This window comes from Rhinoraja longicauda, chromosome 6, assembly GCF_053455715.1.
Source record: "Rhinoraja longicauda isolate Sanriku21f chromosome 6, sRhiLon1.1, whole genome shotgun sequence".
In the NCBI taxonomy this organism is placed as follows: domain Eukaryota; kingdom Metazoa; phylum Chordata; class Chondrichthyes; order Rajiformes; family Arhynchobatidae; genus Rhinoraja; species Rhinoraja longicauda.
The window spans coordinates 20065610-20079622 of record NC_135958.1 but is presented as its reverse complement, the minus strand read 5'-3'; the positions used below and the strand labels follow the sequence as shown (position 1 = coordinate 20079622).

The 14013-nt window shown below is 41.9% G+C and overlaps 1 protein-coding gene across 1 annotated transcript in view; it reads right to left on the bottom strand.

Moving 5' to 3' along the window:
* hydin (HYDIN axonemal central pair apparatus protein) overlaps positions 1-14013 on the bottom strand; it is a 382743-nt gene that overhangs the window by 262738 nt on the left and 105992 nt on the right. The window contains exons 14-18 of the mRNA XM_078401540.1: positions 13011-13246; positions 11199-11299; positions 9658-9793; positions 7173-7337; positions 4155-4307 (exon numbers count right to left, since the gene is read on the bottom strand). Of these exons, the coding sequence (XP_078257666.1) occupies positions 4155-4307; positions 7173-7337; positions 9658-9793; positions 11199-11299; positions 13011-13246 (791 nt within the window). The remainder of the gene's footprint in view (positions 1-4154; positions 4308-7172; positions 7338-9657; positions 9794-11198; positions 11300-13010; positions 13247-14013) is intronic.

The following is a 14013-nucleotide window of genomic DNA, read 5'->3' as shown; positions in this document are numbered from 1 at the left end:
CTGTGATTAAGGAGGAAGAACAAATAAGAATTAGGCATGATAAAATATAAAACAGGCAGATTGTCACAGGATTAGAGGGCAGATGACTGGATGACAGCAAATGAAATAGATAAGATAATGAAATGGCAAATCAAACTAACATTGGTGACTTATTGGAAAATGGTATAAATCATTTTTAGGATAGTCATAGCTTGATCAAGGATGGTCAGCATGGATTTGAGAAGAAAGGGTGCCAACGAAGACAGAGCATTTGATATATTTTACATGGATTTTAACAAACCTTCCACATGGTCAATTACAGCCCAATGGATCCAAAGGAAAACAAAACAGTGGTTACAGATTATCTGAGAGGCAGAAAGCAAAGGGTAATGGTTGACAGATGATTTAATTAACGGACATTGTATGCAATGGGTTTTACAGAGGGAAGTGTTGGCTCTAAAGGGTGCAGTGGTGCATATTGATGACTTTGATATAGACAACAAGAAATTTGAGGATCACATAATAAACAGTTGCAAGTTGATTGCAAGGAAGAAAGTCATGCATTCAGGAAATGTAATTAAAGAGACGCAGGATCTTTTCATCCCAAAGAAGAAAAAAGATTCTAAGGGGACATTGGAAGTCAAAGACAGCATAAAAATAAAAGAGATGGCATATAATATTGCAAAGATTAGCAGGAAACCAGAGGATTGGGAAACTTAAAAATCAACAGAAGTCACCTAAAAAGGCAATAAGGGGAGAAAAGATGAAATATGAAGGTAAGCTAGCCAATATTAAAGAAGATATCAAAAGTTTCTTCTAATATATAATGAATAAAGGGGGACAAGAGTGGACATTGGATCACTGGAAAATGATACTGGAGAAATCGTAATGGGGAATTAAAAAATGGCGGACAAATTGAGCACATTTTTTTCGTTAGTCTTCACAGCGGAAGACACCCGCAAAATCCCTGAAATTCAAGAGAGTCAGGGGGCAGAAGTTAGAAGAGTTGCTATTACTAAGGAGAAGGTGCTTGGAAAGCTGAAGGTGGATGTCACCTGGACCAAATGGACTGCACCCCATGGTTCTGAAAGAGGTAGCTTTAGAAATTGTGGAATTAGTAGTGATCTTTCAAGAATCCTTAGAGTCAGGTGTGGTCCCAGAGGACTAGAAAATTGCAAACGTTACTCCACTGTTCAAGAAGGGAGCAAGGCAAAAGAGAGGAAACGATAGGCCTGACTTCAGTGGTTGGTAAGATATTATTTTACTTAGGATAAAATGCCCGTCAATATGGTTTTATGAAGGGGAATTTCTTGCCTGACAAATCTGTTGGAATTCATTGAAAAAGTAAGTAACAGGATAGAATAGTAAGTAGATGTTGTTTACTTGTATTTTTAGAAGGCTTTTGATAAGGTGCCACACATGAAGCTGCTAAGCAAGATGAGAGCCCATGGTATTAGAGGGAAGATACTAGCATGGAGAGAAGATTGGCTGAATAGCAGAAGACAAAGATTGGGAATAAAGGGAGCTTTTTCTAGTTGGCTGCTGGTGACTAGTGGTGTTCCGCAGGGGTCGGTGCTGGATTCATGACTTTTCACGTTGTGTATTAATGATTTGGATGATAGAATTGATAGCTTTGTAGCCAAGTTTGCAGATGGTACAAAGATAGGTGGAGGGAGAGACAATGTAGAGAAGCAGGACTTGAACAGGTTGGGAGAGTGGGCAAAGAAGTGGCAGATGGAATGCAACATAACACGGTCATGCACTTCCGTAGTCATGCACTTCGGTAGTACGAATACAAGCATAGACTGTTTTTCAAATGGGGAGAAGATTCAGAAATCAAAAGTGCAAAGGAACTTGGAGTGCTGATGCAGGATTCCCAAAATGTTAATTCGTAGGTTGAAATGGAGGCAAATGCAATGCTAGCATTAATTTCAAGAGGACTCGAATATAAAAGCAGCATGGAATGATGAGGCTTTATAGGGCACTGGCCAGGGTGCATTTGGAGTGCTGTGTGTAGTTTTGAGATGGGATGTGCTGGTGCTGGAGAGTGTCCAGAGGAGGTTTATCCCTGAATGATCCCGAAATTATTGGGTTAAGATACGATAAGCATTTGACAGCTCTGGGCCTATACTCGTTGGAGTTTAGAAGGATGAGGGAGTGGGGGGAATCTCATTAAAAATTATTGAATAATGATAGGCCTGGATAGAGTGAATGTAGCGAGAATGTTTCCACTAATGGGAGAGTCTGGGACAAGACGGCACAGCTTCAGAATACAAGGAATAACCTTAGTAAGGAGACGAGGAGGAATTTCTTCTGCCAGAGGGTGGTGAATCTGTGGAATTCATTGCTGCAAATGGCTGGAGAGACCGTCTTTGGGTATTTTTAAAGTGTAGATTGATAGGTTCCTAGTTAGTAAGGGTGTCAAAGGTTATGGGGAGAATGGGCTTGAGAGGGAACTATACATCAGCTATTACTGAATGACAGAGTGGACTGGATGTGCCTAACAGCTTAATTCCTATGTCTTATGAATTTATGTAAATAAACAAGAGCAGAGAAGCAGAGGACTTTGAAGTCCATGTCCTTCAATTCTTGTAAGTGACAGGGGATGTAGATAAAATGATTAAAGCAAATATGATATATTTTCCGTTATTTATTGTGACAGAGTCTCTGTCAGGAAGGCAGCCCTTATGATCTGAGATGTTTCTGCTCATGCCCTTGCTGTTGCTGATCAATCAGTCAGCTCAGGCTCCAACCAATCATGGCATGATAATGTAATCCAGGTCTCCTAGTTACCCTCCAAAGCTATTTTTAGCTTCTTCCACTGCAAGTTATTTAGAAACATAGATAGAAACATAGAAAATAGGTGCAGGAGGAGGCCATTCGGTTACTTTCAACCAGTTAAATTGCAGCACAGGGGGCACGTTGAATAGGAGACAGGCAAAGACGTAAAAGCAGGCACTAAGATGTACAAGAATCTTAATCTGTTAACATGTTCAAAAAAATGCTGTAGTAATTAGCAACAAAGTGCTATTAATATGATAAAATTGTTGTGGAATGAGGATTCATTAATTAACTTCTTTATTGTATGCTTGTTGGAATTTGTGCAGTGTTCCGTGATATCCCTTTAAATCCCAATGCAATCATAGTGCATCCGATTTTATTGGTATTACTTCTATCATCAAATGAGTGATTTATGTGCCTCTTTCTCCACAGCAGAATTTCCTAATAAACCCTTCTATAGGAAGGAACGACAGATGCTGGTTTAAACCGAAGATAGACACAAAAAGGTGGAGTAACTCAGTGGGACAAGCAGCATCTCTGGAGAACAGGAATGGGTGACAAAGAAGGGTCTCAACCCGAAACATCGTAATGTTGCAACTTTTATATTCTACATCCGGATCTTTGAAGCCAAGCATGCCTTATGCACTCTTCACCATCTATAGACCTGTGTTGATATTTTTAAGGATCTATAAATTTGAACCCTTCACACACTACCTTCACACATTACCATTCACTCCAGCATTTTGTGATACCTACCATTTACTACATATATCCTACACCTATTTGACTTCCTTTTGTTGCTCTGTTGCAAATTCTGAATTGCATGGCACTTGCAGCAATATTTATTGACCCTTCATCAGAACTCATTCTGATTTTATATGCACTTAAACATAATAAGGCTCCAGATGTAATTTACTTACTTATGGAGTTTGGTGGAATTTTTTTCCCTTAAAATCAAAGATTTCTATCAGCTTTTATGGTATCAGCTTCAATGACCTTGCCCAACCTGAAAATTGTCTTTAGTTTAAAACAATTTTCCACTGCCCTGAACAACACTAAATTAGTATTCCTGTGCACCAGAAAAAAAATACTATCACATGACACGCTTTATAATTTTTTTAAACGTAAACAGCAGATCAAGAAGATGAATTTGCTGCAGTTATTAACATTTGGTTGTTGCTTTGATAAAACATAATAGACAACTGATACTGTATGAATTAGTGTATTGAATCCCGCAAAGATTGTTGAAAGCCAAAATGTCTATCTACCTAAACATATTTTCTGAAAGGAGGAAAGAAGCTGGGAGAATAACAGATGCACATGAAATCCCACATGTGAAGCAATTATTGTCTTTAACAAGCAATTTCACTTTTTAATGACTGCAAATGACTTACCATTTTGGCTGTGACGTTGGCTGGGATAAGTGACTCGTTAGAGAGGCAGATGGTCTTGGGGAAATCGGTCAGGACACAGATCTTTCCCCAGTCAATCTGTGTAGAAGTGATATAGACTACCGGCCCCTCACCTCTGCAAGATAAGTGGATTTGCTAGTTTGAAAAAAACGAAAGAGAAAATATTGTGGCAGGTTAATGGGTGGTTGGCACTGAGTTATTATAAGTATGGACAGTGAGAATTACATTTACTTAGAATTACCCAGCATGAAAGTTATAGAAACTGGTCAATTAGTCCTTGAAGCACACATAAATGGCAGGACCCAAAGGACCATTGATGTGTCAAAGGGATCTGGGCTTGCAAGCTCATCTATATACTAAAATTCTCGTTTGTTTGTTCCTGAACTACAGCCAAAATGGTACACGATAGCGCAACAATTTTAGGCCCACCTTACTCACTGTAATCCCTTTGGTGCTAATTGAAGGTTCATTGAAATCAGTGTTATATTTTTAAAGTTATTCACATTTTAAAGTTTAAATCTACCTTCTAGGGAGGGGGGGAGGGAAGGGGGAATGAGGGAGGATAAGGGGGGTTGAGGACGATGGAGTGGGGGGGAGGAGAAGGGGGGAGGGGGACGTGGGTTGGAGGGAGAGGGAGGGGGAGGGGGAGGGGAGGGGGAGGGAGGAGAGGATGGAGGGGGAGGTGGGGAAGGGGGGGAGGTGGGGAAGGGGAGGAGGTGGGGAAGGGGGGAGGTGGGGAAGGGGAGGAGGAGGGGAGGGGGAGAGGGGGCGGAGAGGTGGTGCACCAATGCAGGAGAGGTTTGGCCCCAACGAGTCCACTTGGTCTAGTAGCTCCCTAAAAAGTGCCAACACTAGGGTATAGGATGGTAAAGAAGGGGTATACCATGCTTGCTTTCATCTGTCAGTGCATTGAGTATAATAGTTGGCAAGTCATGTCAACGAAGCTAGTTATCGACTTCAGGAAGCGTGGTGGAGTACATGCCCAAATCAACAGCAATGGTGCCAAAGTGGAAATGGTTGAGAGCTTCAAGTTCCTTAATGTTAATATTACCAATGATCTGCTGTGGACCAATCGCATTGAAGCCACAGCCAAAAAGGCACACCAACATCTCTACTTCCTTAGGAGACTAAGAACATTTGGCATGTCTCCTAGATTCTTACAAACATCTACAGATGCACCATAAAATGCATATTGTTGGGTTGCATTACCGCTTGGTTTGGGAACCTAAGACCACAATAAATTGCAGAGAGGATGGAGCCCAGTCCATTACACAGTCCAAATTCCCCATTATTGACTCCATCTATATTTCATGCTGCTTCAGAAAAGCAGACAAGATAATCAAGGACCTGTCCCATCCAGATCATTCCTTCTTCTCCTCACTCCGGTCAGGCAGAAGATACAGAAGCTTGAAAATACATGCCACCAGAAGCAGGAATAGCTTCTTCCCCTCTGTTATCAGGCTTCTGAATGGTCCTTCCAGAAGCTCGCAACAATTGCCAATAATAAATCTAAATCTAAACCTAAATAAGATATACATTTGTAATAAAAATAAACTGCAGATGCTGCTTTATACCAAAGGTAGATAAAAAATGCTTGAGTGACTCAGCGGGTCAGGCAGCAACTCTGGAGAAAATGGATAGGTGGTGTTTCAGGTCGGTACCCTTCTTCACACTATATGTATTTGGATAGACAAGATGTAATTAGGGAGAATCAGCATGGTTTTGTACGTGGGAGATTGTGCTTCGCGAATCTGAGTTTTTTTAAGAAGTAACCAAAAAAGTTGACAAGGGCAAAAGCCATAGACGTTGTCTATGTGGACTTCAGCAAAGCCGGTGAAAACGTTTCACACAATAGGCTGAGCTGTAAGGTGGGATCCAGGGAGAACCAGCTTATTTGATACAGAATTGGCTTCATGGAAGGAAGCAGAGGGTGGGGGTGGAGGTCTATGTCCAGTGGTGCGCCCCAGGGTTTGATTCTGAGCCCATTGCTGTTTGTGGTTCATATCAACGATTTAGAATGTACAAGACAAGATGAGTTTGCAGATGACACCAAAGTAGAATGTATCATACACAGTGAAGATGGTTATAACAAATTACAGCAGGATCTTAATCAGCTGTGCAAGTGGGCTGAGGAAAGGCTAATGGAGTTTAATGCAGAAAGTGCACTTGTTGCATTTTGGGAAGTCATATGGAACGAGGTGCCAGAGGTAACTGAGGCAGGTACTATTAAAACATTTGAAATCCATTTGGCCAGGTACATGGATAGGAAAAATTTAGAAGGATCCAGGCCAATTGCGGGCAGGTGGGATTAGTATAGATGGGATATCTTGGTCGGCCGAACGATCTATTTCCATACTGTATGATTCTATGACTCTATTTAATACTAACATGAGGGGCAACGTTTTCATTCAGAGGGTAATAAATACATGGAATGATCTACTGGAAGGAATGTTGAACTTGAACAGCATTTAAAAGACACCAGGGCAGTACATGGATAGGTTGGATGCCGAATTGGCTTTATGATAAGAAACTGGGAGAGGTGGTGGATCGCTAATTTTCAGACTAGAGCTTTGTAACTGTTGGTGGGCCCCAAATGTAGGTGCAGGCCCCACTGATGTTTGTCATCAATATGAACGATTTGGCTGAGAATGTACAATGCATGATTAGTAAGTTGGCAGATGACACAGAAATAGGTGGTAACATAGTTTGTGAAGATGGTTGTCAAGAATTGCAGTGGAATATTGATCAGCTGGACAAGCAGGCCAAGAAATGGCTAATGGATCTTATTTCTGATAATTTTGAAGTGTTGTCTTTACCAAATACAATACTTTAGCAATACCATGTGCACTGCTATGTGGTTTACGGCATTACATTGGCAAGTGATCCTATTGATACATCTGCCTACAGATGTTGGACAATCACCAGGCACTGAACCACAGACCATAGCTCCATTTGAAATCTTTCCATTTAAGATTATATTGTTACCAGAAAAAAACTCACAAGAGGGAATTTACTTTTGCCGAATATTGCAATAGACACTTCTGTGCCTGTTTCTGCAAGGCTCTGTGCCTCCACTAATAACGGAACCTCAACAGTAGAGCAAGGGTCAATAATTCCACAAGGCTTGAGACTGGAATAAACCACACCCAGCTTGTCATCCAAATCCTATGGAAAGAAAACACAAAAACAATAAAGGTCAAGTCAAATATCCAAATCAAGTTTCCACATACTGGATCACTGAAGTAGGATGAGATGTAAAAGCAACCATTAAAAATACTTACATAATAAAAACAAAGTAATACTCTCAGATTAAACTCAATCACTTTTTGTGAACAGTTACTCAGCAGAGAAGGAATATAGACACTCGAATGTGGACACGGGCAGGGCCACTCCGGAACATGCAGGCCCGGCTCACCCGCTGAGGTCGGATGACAGAGGAGGACTCGCCCGCGGCCTGCGAAGATGCTGGCGCGGAGCGAGTGGTCGAAGCGAGGTGGTCAGGTCGGAGCCCCGAGGTCGAGTCGAGCCCTTGGAGCCCCCACAGATGAGGTAATGGGTCGAAGCCTTAAAGTGGATGACCACAGTTTGCATCTACTATGTCCTCTCCCGTTAACCTGCCCTGCGAACATCCGTGTATCCTCACAACTCATAGTGGCACCTAATTTTGTACAGTCTAGTACAGTCTTTGGAATGCTCCTTCCCTGAACCTTCATCCACTCTTTTAGTCCATTTACACAGGATTATTAAACCAAACCAGGCAATGGGGGAGATAAATGTATGGTTTACAGTGGTAGAAGTGAGGGTACCATTGCAGTGGTGGGAATAATATTCCATTGGCACTCTCTCCACTGAAACTGACAGGGATAAATATCCAAGCAAATAAGGGCTCCAAATAATAAAAGCATGGCAGTTCAAGTGAAAGGAAGAGTTAAAGATTCAAAGTGAAAGGGCAAGACAACAGAGCAAAATAGCTGTTTGCGGTGATAAGCAGAGTGAGGCAGAATGCAAAAAGGGATTCAGCAGTCATAGTGCATTAGGAAACAAAATTAATTCAAAGAAAATTGTTAATACTAAAGACACTGTATCTTATTTATTGAAACATTCATTGCAAAATAGACAAACTAATGACATAAATAGAAATTTAATGCATTTAACTGATAGCATTTGCTGAACCCTAATTGCATGGTGACCAAGGTTAGAATTAAATATTTAGTGTACCAGGTGCTTGAAAAGAAAAAAACAAGAAAGGAGACAGAGGGGGCTGTGGAGTAGGTCACTCTCTAGAATAACAATGAACTACGTAAGAGCGAAAGTGAGGAGTGATTTTGGCCCGGTAGAACAGAGAGCAGAATGCATACATAGAAATAAAAGACAACAAAGGAAACTAAGAACACAAAGTGCTGGAGTAACTCAGCAGGGTAGGCAGCATCTCTGCGAAACATGGATAGGTGACATTTTGGGTCGGGTCCCTTCTTCAGACGGATTGTGGGGGCGAGGAGAAAGCTGGAAGAATGGTGAGGCAAGAGAAAGCATGTCAGGTAATAGGTGAATAGAGGCGAAGGGGGGTTTTGATAGGCAGATGGTTGGAACAAAGGCCAGAGATAAAAGCAGAAGATATGAGGCAGGATTGCAGAGTATGAATTGTGAAGGGAGAAGGTGGAAACAAGCAGGAGGCAGGCAGGGGGTGGTGGGAGAGGAGAAATAAGTCAGAGGCCAGGTGGAAACAGGAAGGGGGGGGGGGGGGGGGGAGAAGCATGGAAGTTAGTTAAAAGTTACCTAAAATAGGTGAATTCAATATTCATAACGTTGGGTTGTGAGCTACCCAAGGTATAAGGTGCTTTTCCTCCAGTTTACGCGGGACCTCACACTGGCAATGGAGGAGGTCCAGGACAGAAAAATCAGTATGGAAATGGGAAGGGGAGTTAAAATGGTTAGCAACCAGGAGATCCAGTAGTCCTTGGCAGATCAAGCGCAAGTTTTCAGCGAAACGGTTACCGAGTCTATATTTTGTCTCGCCAATGTACAGGAGACCACTAGATGCAATACACGAGGTTAGAGCTGGTGCACGTGAACCTCAGTCTTACCTGTCGCTCCAGCAGTAGCTTACAACCCAGCAGTATGAATAGTGAGTTCTCCAATTTTAGGTAACCTCCAACTATCCCCCCTCACCCCACTGATCAGTGAATGGGCTGGTGAGTCTGCCCAGCACTCCCGGCTCTGCGCAGCTCAACCAAGCTCCCAATTGTTATGGCTAGGTGAGGGTGGAGGTTGATGGGATAGAAAGCATATTAAAATGCCTTCTCCCACTCAGCAAAGGAAGCCCTGTAGCAGCCAGTGAATTTATCCCCACCATCCATCCTGCAGATCTCACATTCGTGTGTTTCCATAAATTGGGTATATGTAAGCCGGGGAGGACATGCATTTGATTTATGCAATAACCCCTCTGATATTAGCCCAGCTGCAATCTATTCAAGTTAAAACTCACCTGTGGAATTATGCCATAACAAGCTGGAAGGTCATTGGTATTTTGAAGCTTTATCAGGCATTGGTAGGGATATTTGATAAAGCAGCGTCCAACATCAATATATTCGTTAATTACCTCCACAATAGGAATGACACACCTGTGAAACAAAAGTAGGAAAAAATCAGTAAGATATCAGCCAGTTATTCTGCGAGTTTGAAACAATGGTGGACAAAAAGGATTACCAATAATTTGTGGCATAGAGGCCTGGAAATTCCTTCCCACGATTCTTTACAAAAAATGTTCCTGAGCAGAGCAATACTGTTCACAAAATGCTGGAGTAACTCAGCAGGTCAGGCAGCATCTCAGGAGAGAAGGAATGGGTGACGTTTCGGGTCGAGACCCTTCTTCAATACTGTTAGTCAATACTGTTAGTCAGTTTGGGATGATTTAAAATCCATCAGATATTTATTTGTTTGGCTTTGAGAAAATACACTAATACTATAAATGCAACAAAACATTTGGCACACAGCCCACAATAATGTTTCAGAAATCAGTTGCATTCTTCCATCCTTATTAGGGAAGGAAGGATGGAATTGATGGAAATGATAGTGACTTCAATCTATATTCGTGCTATCGCACCAAAAATCCTTCCTCAAAGACTCACTTTATCCCAAAATCGCCACCACCCCTACCCTCTTCCAAAATCACCACCACCTCCCAAGTCTCTATCAAAATCCCCACCCACCCCCAAAATCCCCACCAAGCCAACCCTCTCCCAAAATCCTAACCCTTTCCCAACCCCACCAACCCTCACTCTCCCAAAGTGACCACCACCACATGTTCTCCCAAAATCGCTATCATCCCCCCTCCGCCTCTAAAATCCACACCAATCCCCTTCCTCCAAATCTCCACCACCACCTTATCCTCCCCCAAAATCCACACCAACTCCCACCCAATCCCCAAATTATCCACCACATCCCCACCCTTCCATGAATACCCTACCCCACTCCCTTTCTAAAAAAAAATCATCACCACCTCCAAAATTTCCATCTGCATATATTCCACAAAATTACCACACTGCCTACCCTCACCCAAAATCACCATGAGCCTTATTCTCCCCCCAAATTCCCCACCTCCCAACCCTTGCCTAAAATTCAATCCTCTACCACCCAAACTTCCCCTCCCTTCACTATTCAAAGACTTGGTCTAAAGACATCTGGAGGGGTAATTATATTTTGGACTCAATCCACTGTTGAAGGTGCAAAGAAAATGCCTTGATTGCAATTTTTCATGGGTACATTGGGAGAGATTTGTAGGCAGCTGTCTGAGAGGAGATGTGACATTGTGGACCATCCAGTTTTTATTTCAAATAATGATGATGATTCTCCAGTTTTCCAAGGTCATTTACAAATACCACTACAGTACCTGAAATGCAGTGTTCTGCAAAAAAAAAACAATGGCGGGGTATCTGCAAACCAATTCATTACACTACTCAGCAAAGTGGATTCCCATCTTTTGACCCTAACATCCATATTCGCAGGATCAATGAAAAGGGAAGTTACCGTGCCAAGATGGGGATTGCTGAGACCTCCTGGCCAACATTTGCCACGTCCACAACCAAGGCCAACTCATATTTCTTTGCAGTGTTGGAGCACAATGTCACCTGGAAGAAAAAATGCAAGTATCAGGATTAGAAATCCCTGCTACCCACAGAGTTTGGCACAATGTCACAGTCCTGGTCCGTCCACGGAAAAACTTTGCTGAAAATTACAGTGTGTGTGTGTGTGTGTGCGTGTGCGGTGTGCCTGTGCGCGCGCCTGCCTGCCTGCCTGCCTGCCCGCCCGCCCGCTCATGCACAAGCTTGTGCAGGTGCATAACAAAAAACATACAGGTGGCAGGTTTGTTGCAGTGCTTTCATCTTCTGGTTCACAGTATGAATTTCTTGAAAAATAAGATTGATATCTAATATCTGAATGAGAGCTGATGGAATAAAAACTGCATGCATCGATTAAGTATCTCAACAGTGAACACAAAGCCCAAGTTATGCAGGATGACGAAATAGATCTTGCATGTTTGAGTTGAATATAAGCTGATCTTTGCTATTTACAGTTTGAGCTTAAGTGGTTTGGATCATGGTAGTGACAGGATCAGAGGAAGTGTAAGGGAGCAGACCAGGCTTGGTTAGTGAGGCCTGATCAGGCTAGCAATCAGAAGTTGGGGTGGGTGGTTTCGTCAGATCATAGATCAGAGGTTAGTATTCAGTCAAATAAATGAATGGTTAGACATAGGCAGTATACTGGCCATCTTCTCTCTCCACTTTCAGTCCCAACACAGGGTGTTGACCCAGAATGTCAACAACTAATCCCCCTCCTCACCCCCCCCCCCTCCCTAAAAAAAGGGGGATAGAGATGGATCCTGATGGGAAAAGGATGATGGTGAAATGGAACCAGGTGGGGAAGGGGAGGGGATGGGAAAGGTGAACAAAGAAAGAAGAAAATGAGGTCAAAAAGTGAGTGTATGTGGGAGAACACGGGAGACAGTGTGGATTCACTTCAACGTTACTTCCCCATTCCCCCCTACCCTGTACTTTTATACATTGGCAATTTTCCTTTTCCCTCTCAGTCCTGATGTAGAGTCCAAACTCAAAGCGAACTTGCAATATTTGCTTCCACAGATGCTGCTTGACGGTGAGTTCTTTAAGCATTTATATTTTGTTTATAGTGTGTGCAGGACATTTCACAACAGAATAAACTTCTTCAGTTGAAGTGCTAAACATGACATTATCTTCAACATAATTTCAATAGCCAACATCAAGTGAAATTTCACATTAGTTTACAGGAGAGTGACAATTTGAAGTCATGCAGTTAGGAAGTGGTGAATAATCGCATCCAATCATCGTATATTCCATTCCCAACAAAGACTGAATGTACATATGATTCCTAATGAATAAAGATTTTTAAAAAATGAAATAATGAGCCACTTCTAATGGAAGTACAGGTTGAAACTCTCTGGTCCAGCAACTAACGTAGAATCTGTAGTATAGATGTTTGAATCTGTAGTATAGATGTGTGCAAGTTAATTAATTCTAACTAAGATCTAACGAAGAACTAAAATGAACAAAGATCTGCACCAATCTGTATCTAATTAATCTACCAGTGCAACGTTTGCAATCTCACCTGACAGCATTCCGGCTGATGGAAAGTTCGGATTAGGTGCAGTTCTCTGAACCCTTATTTGACCGAGATAGTGTCTTTACTTAAAAATATGATCGGGGGTAATTTCTGTGGTCCAGCATCAGTCAGGTGCCAAGGATTTCAGATGAGACAGTTTCAACCAGAAAACAAATGACAAGAGTTAAGATGATATGTTGTTACCTGAATCTCCATTTCCTCTTGGGCCATGACAGTACCACTGCTAGGATCTATACTGAATTCTTTGGGTTTTGCTCCATACCCAAGGTTTGTCCAAGAAAGGATTCTTCTGTCTTCTGAGACCTGATTGACATTTGCTCTAATGACTTCAGCAGTTCCATCACCAGGGACCCACAACTTAAATATCATTGGTACAATGGAAGTGTTGATAAGGCGACATGATATAGTGCTGGGAAAACCTAAAATTTTGGGAAAAAGAAAGATCCATAAAAAGCTATGCAGATGCAATTGCACCATGCACCAAGTTGAGCTACAATATACTCCAAACATTCATTCGTTGAGAAGTTACTCAACAGAATCAAAACCAAACTTTCAAAAGCAGTGCAGCACTTTATTTTGTGCAACTTTTAATATTTGAAGTTTACTTATCTTCTTTTTCAGCTGTTAGCTTGGCAAATGTAAACTGTTCAAATCTGATACTGGGATGCCAGAATACCTGATAATCTAACAAGGCTAGGGAAACAAAGTTCCGGTTGAATTAAAGGGCAGGATCTCAATTATCTAGCTGCTGAGAGGGGCCAAAATGATAATGAAAATTATCAATTTCAATTTTCATTATCATTTTGGCCCCTCAGCAGCTAGATAACTGCAAGACCTTATGCTGGGCTTCAAAACAAAATTTCAAACATCTTTCTACCTCCACAGATAATGTCTGACCCACTGAGTCCCTCCAGCAGGTTGTTTTTCTTTTCTCCAGATTCCATGTCTGCAGTCTCTTGCATAATATCTATCAGAATGACTGGTCAGGCACAGTTTCAGAAAACCTCCAGTTAGAGAAATTCAACCTGTGACTCTGAAAACAATCTAAGCCATTCAAGAGAGGGAAGTTGATGTTCAAGCCTTGGGTATGTTTTTAGGGTTTTAGGGGGAAACCATACTGTGGTGAGGATGAGTGTTGGTGGTAAGAGATTACCACAAAGACCATTCGCGCTTGGGTTGGGATTGG